At 36.9% G+C, this 6,289-nt stretch overlaps 2 protein-coding genes across 2 annotated transcripts in view; one reads left to right on the forward strand and one right to left on the reverse strand.

The window, feature by feature from the left end:
* LOC137394920 (trafficking protein particle complex subunit 9-like) overlaps window positions 1–6,289 on the reverse strand; it is a 77,925-nt gene that overhangs the window by 52,007 nt on the left and 19,629 nt on the right. The window contains exons 7-9 of the mRNA XM_068081702.1: window positions 4,064–4,138; window positions 2,512–2,713; window positions 1,197–1,290 (exon numbers count right to left, since the gene is read on the reverse strand). Coding sequence (XP_067937803.1) covers window positions 1,197–1,290; window positions 2,512–2,713; window positions 4,064–4,138 — 371 coding nt within the window. The remainder of the gene's footprint in view (window positions 1–1,196; window positions 1,291–2,511; window positions 2,714–4,063; window positions 4,139–6,289) is intronic.
* Window positions 24–950, forward strand: LOC137385410 (mucin-22-like). Its single transcript, XM_068071863.1, has one exon. It carries the CDS (start codon window positions 24–26, stop codon window positions 948–950), a length of 927 nt encoding a protein of 308 aa, XP_067927964.1.

Genomic DNA, 6,289 nt, shown 5'->3' on the forward strand with positions numbered 1-6,289 from the left:
ACACTGCCTTTTACTACATCCTAATGTTTACGATAACTACAACATTACTGACTACTGCAGCACTGACTACAGCAGCACTGACTACAGCAGCACTGACTACAGCAGCACTGACTACAGCAGCACTGACTACAGCAGCACTGACTACAGCAGCACTGACTACATCAGAAATGACTACAGCAGCACTGACTACATCAGAAATGACTACATCAGCACTGACTACATCAGAACTGACTACATCAGAACTGACTACATCAGAACTGACTACATCAGCACTGACTACAACAGAATTGACTACATCAGCACTGACTACAACAGAATTGACTACAGCAGCACTGACTACATCAGAACTGACTACATCAGAACTGACTACAGCAGCACTGACTACAGCAGCACTGACTACATCAGAAATGACTACAGCAGCACTGACTACATCAGAAATGACTACAGCAGCACTGACTACATCAGAAATGACTACATCAGCACTGACTACATCAGAACTGACTACATCAGAACTGACTACATCAGAACTGACTACATCAGCACTGACTACAACAGAATTGACTACAGCAGCACTGACTACATCAGAAATGACTACATCAGCACTGACTACATCAGAACTGACTACATCAGAACTGACTACATCAGAACTGACTACATCAGCACTGACTACAACAGAATTGACTACAGCAGCACTGACTACATCAGAACTGACTACATCAGAACTGACTACAGCAGCACTGACTACATCAGAACTGACTACATCAGAACTGAGTACATCAGCACTGACTACATCAGAACTAACTACAGCAGCACTGACTACATCAGCACTGACTACGTCAGCACTGACTACAGCAGCACTGACTACAGCAGCACTGACTACATCAGCATTGACTACATCAGCACTAACTACAGCAACACTGACTACAGCAGCATTGGCTGTAAGTTACTAAGATGCAATTGATGAATATGTCAGGACACCAATATTCTGACAATGGAATGAGAGCCTATGTTATTTTATAATGCAATTATCCCACTGAACATCAGTGATGTATAAATATATTACACAGTTAACAGAATAACTTCTAAGTAAGATGTTATTTACTGCTATGGTGTTTAAATAAACAAGATAAATTTATAAAATGTTCAACACAACAAGCGCTGTCACAGCATCCTGATTATAATAACTATGTTCTCACCTGACAATAGCAGCATTATCACCTAACTGCCTGGCAGCATATATCAACTCATGAAAGACCCGCACCCTGATTTGTGGCCAACCAGATGCATGACCTGTATATAATAGGAGCATACAGGAGTCATTTTACACTGATTAAACAACTAATATCGATGCTGCCATTATTACCCGCTGACACAATCTTCATAAAACTATTTGGAAATGGTTAAAAATGGCAAAAGATCTTAATAACCAAAATAACTTCCCTCACAGACATTGAGATAAGACGGACAATGTTGAGCAGACCTCGGCACATACTGAGCTAACATACACTCAGCTGAATGGCTGAAGAATGTGAATAAGGGGAAAATACTGCGAAGAAGGTCTAATGTGTAGATAGGCTGTTGGCAGTGATGATTGACAGATGGAATGTGTCACAACTGACTAGCCTAAGGCCCTTGGCCCTGCCCAGCTACTCTCCTTTGATATCTATTAAATTGCATGACACATTCCCATTGACAGACTGTAGGAATATGGGAACTCGATGACTTCTTCAGATTAAAAACTGCTAATGGAGAGTAGAAGCTGCCGAGACATTGAGCCCATCGATATAGATGTTCACTTCCTTAAAACGTGCCTCTTTTGAGGTACATTCAAATGTGCCTCTTTCGAGGCACAGTCCTCTACGATGTGCCTTTACAGTCAAATGTCTACATACAGTTTAATTTGATCTGAAATTTGATACGTGAAAACTGTCATATGCTGGAGTAGATAAGCACACAAGTATACGCAGTAATTTGTTGTAATTTGTTGTACAGCCCAAAAACCTAGCAGTAGATTATGCTATGAGTTATTAACTAACACATTTAATTTAGGTAATTAAACAGATTAAATCAATGAAATAATAGAAGAAATTAAATACATGCATAGCAAATGCAATTAAGCATAGCAAATGCATTACATAAAACTATGTAAACAATTCAATGTAAAAAACTACACTATATAGAAACAATATATTAATAAAGTAATAATCCACAAAAAGGTTTTCGTTGTATTACACAAAAGTGGAAGCAGAGGTGGTGATAGTGATGTATGATGTAACGTGTAGTCCAACTTAGATATGTGAGGTAAACCCTTAGCTAATTTATACATTTTTTTGTATTCTGATATTTCAGCCTTAACTTTGACTCGCGCCTTTACAATGTTTCAAAAACTTTAAACATACGCGTTTTGTATAGAGCATAGTATTTGCTTAAATTTTACATTACATGTTGAAATATTCTCATGTTGAGTTGATCAGGGCTCAGATGAACGTTAAAGTCAATCTTATATCCTACCTGCGACTCGGTAGTCTGTAGAGTTGAAAGACATCTTGAAGCCGGGCAAAGCTTTAAGAAGTAGTGTGTAGCAGTCTGCCCAGGCCGGGGAGGGTAGGGCAGGGCTGACACAATGCATCGCTGCCACTCTCTTAAAGAATGCTGCCTTGCGGTGAAATTTGAGCTGGTGATAAAGGTCCCCCATCACATCATATCTCTCAACCTGCACGAGCATAAACATTACACCAAGGCTTATAACCATTAAAATAGTACAAAAACGCGTAGACTTCAGCTTTATTTCGATATTGCCTACCCTTTATATTGTACTAATTTACCATGTGTATTACAGCACACTAATCTATTACATAATTTATCATAATTCAACAGTCAAATCATAATTTTGCAGCCATACATGTAGCTCCAACATCATAAAAGCATTCTAGCTGCCCACCACTCTAGCATGTCTGTGTAGGCCTATATCAGCCATAGGTATAGCTTATTATAGCTACTATTATTGTATCTGCTGGCATCGCTGTTTTCATCCACAATGACTATCTTTACGCTGGCAGCAACAGCAATTATAAAACTATTCAATGAACATAAGCTATTTCAACTTGACAAGTATTTTATGAGGGCACCAAACAGGAATTCCTTTTCACATAATCGGTATTATTAGGGACTTCAACCATTTTAGTAACAAAAAAACCTGATGAGGATAAAGACAAGCTGTCACAGCTATGAATAAAACATAGCAGTTGTCTCAGAGTTGCTGATCCCCTTCACATTCACAGCATTTCTGTCTTTCAAATAATGGTCCTTCATAGCATACTTCAATGAGTGGTAACAGTGTAAAACTACACCAATTGGAGTCGAGTAATGCTTTTCATACAATAATTATATTTTGAAGAACTCATCTAACAAAGACTTACAAAATAAAAACATTAGAAAAGTTCAAATGCCACACCGGATCCAATTTGTTTCGAAGACTGCATTGGTGTTATTGTGGTTGTTCATGCCAGCTAATTATGAAAAAGTTGATCAAAATCATTGTTTTACTTTGAAACTGCAAGTTTAAAAAACTGACTACTGCAAAACCTAAAAAAGGCATTGCCCACCCTAGATGTAAACGACATTTCCAAAAATAACTATGTGTTACTATTAGCAACTAGTTGAGGGAAATTTTTAATTTGCTATGGAAAAGGATAAGAAGACAACTGTCAACCCCACTAGGTTGATATAGACAACTCAAATACATGGTGATTGGCACCCCTAACAAGCGGTGATTGGTAACCCAATCGGTTGGCAATTGACAACCCCATCAACTAGCAATTAGGCAACCCCAATACGCAGTAATAATTGAAAGAATTCACATATCCACAACTACTTCAACCGACATACCTAGGATTCACAGAAATACAGAAACTTAAATTATTTGCTGATTTTCGGTTAATAAAAACTTCAAACATGATTTCTCTAAAACGATGACAACACTGCACAGGAAAGAGTGCTTGTGAGTCTGTCTTCCAACATATAAACACAGTCAACACTAGGTTTATAGAATTGAAGTACATACCCTCTCCGTATACGAAATGTCATCAAAGTTCACATAGGCTACGCGATGCAGAAATTCTGTGGCCATTTTCGTTTTCTGAAAAATGGGTAATCGTTTCAGATAAAGGTTGCCAAAGACGAAATAAGATTTAGAGTACAAAGACAGTATTACGAGTTCGATTTAAAAGCTTCACAAAAAAGGAAACATGAATTCATATGCTTCCTATATGTTTCTGTTATTTCCAATGTCATAAAAATTCTATATATTGTATTTTTCAGAAGGGTTCAGCATTACGAAGCATTATGACATCACTATCTTCTTTATAGGTTTCCAAGTTGACCTTGCCACGTTCAGCCAAATAGTTTCTGTCCTACTACTTCTTGCACCAATTTAGTTGAGATCTTTGTCTTTTTAAAACAAATTTACAGAGTTTCTTTGTAGTTCAAAATGAGCATGAGCACTGTACTGCAGAAAGAGCATTAGGTACTAAATTACATCACAACTCATTAAAAAAAAGAACAAGAGATATACTTTTCTTGCAAAACCTTTTTTGAGCTAAATAGCAAGTGTCTGTAGCAGGTCTTGGCATGTTTTTTCCATTTGCAAAATCTTCAACGTTAATGTATTGCTAGCCAATTCTCAATCGGCAAAGGGAATAGGTTTCAAACGATCTTTCTTTTCTCTATTCTATGCTAAGTTTATGTCAACAAATATATGAGTCTTACCGTGATCTTATTTGGTAATAAAATCGAAATTCAAACAATGAATTTATACTACAATGTAGCAGCACATGTCTCGCATTCTACATGTTGCAGACAAAGAAATACACTGAGGAAAGTTCTGTTTGCAACGAATGTACCAAGAAGAGTGCTGTCTGAACTAAGACTTTTATTGACAGATCAATGCATTGTCACCTGAGAGTCAAAAACTTTTGTGCTTTTAGTTACTTTAAAATTGGTGACACTTTGTATGACCAGTCATTAACAGTGACATAACTTACTCGTGTATTTGACAACAACCCTGTTTGAGATATTTCGGCAATAAGGCATATTGGATGAGAGATCTGGCACTAAAAGCCAATAAGGTTTCAACAGTCCTCATGAAGAATATCTGAGGATGACAGCAATTACTTATAACAATATTAAAGACTGCTTCAGTCTCTTGGCTGACTAATTGGCTTTAAGCAGGGGCTGGTATTGAGATAATTAGGTCATAGAAGTGGTGACAGGGAGGGTAAAGCATTGTTCCATGACATTAATAGTTTATCAAGCAAAGCCAAGAGCAGTCAGACATACTGGTTGACAGGCGTGCTAGCTACTCTTAGAGAGCTGAAATTGACTCCGTTTCACGCCTCCTTGATGATTCGACCATCTATTACGCACCAACATATGTCAAATCAAAATCGTAGCTAATTCCGTGAACAATATGGCAACTTCATATTTAGAAGAGACAATTTTGGAATCACACCATTTTCACATGAAAAAGAGAAGTTGAGATAGCTTTAGGATCATACTTCTTTACTCTAGCCAAATATAGTACTTCTAGAACTCAAACCTATACATGTTACAAATTCATAGTCTGTAAAAATTGTAAAACAAAATACGTAATCCAATAGAAGTATGTTAATGTCTTAATGGATACACAAAAAGTGATAGACGGTTCAGTAAATAGTAGCGTAATGGAAATGTTTCAGCATACAGCCTTTAACGCTTTCCATGTTTTATAATGAAATTTGATCCTAGTAGGTTGCTTTACTCGAGTGCTGATATACAAGTTTTTAAAATTACCAAACAAAAAGTAGTAAAGTCTCCAAAACTTATCCATTTCATCAATCGAGCTTTTACTAGCAGCCTTTGTGGGCTGAAGTACCATTTAAAAAAATTGCAAGCAATGACACAACATTTTGCACTGCACCTGTATTACTTAATCGAGTTTTGACTGACTGAAAAAATACTTCATTTAGACAGTGATGAGACAAATTGTGTGCAAACAAAAACGCAATTTGCCGCAATGTGACAACCCTGAAATGAAAATTGTGATAAAGGTAAAAGAATTTAACACCATATTTCAATATTTATTAAAGACAAAGAGTCAACAAGTCAACAATGCAAAGTGCAATTAATATACGTTGCAAACAAGGAGAGTCACATACTTAATGCTACTTATGCACTTATTTCCACCGGTACTCGACACAACGTATTTAAAGAGAAAGATTAAATACCCTGTTGACTGACAACTAACATAACT

This window comes from Watersipora subatra, chromosome 1, assembly GCF_963576615.1.
Source record: "Watersipora subatra chromosome 1, tzWatSuba1.1, whole genome shotgun sequence".
NCBI lineage: Eukaryota > Metazoa > Bryozoa > Gymnolaemata > Cheilostomatida > Watersiporidae > Watersipora > Watersipora subatra.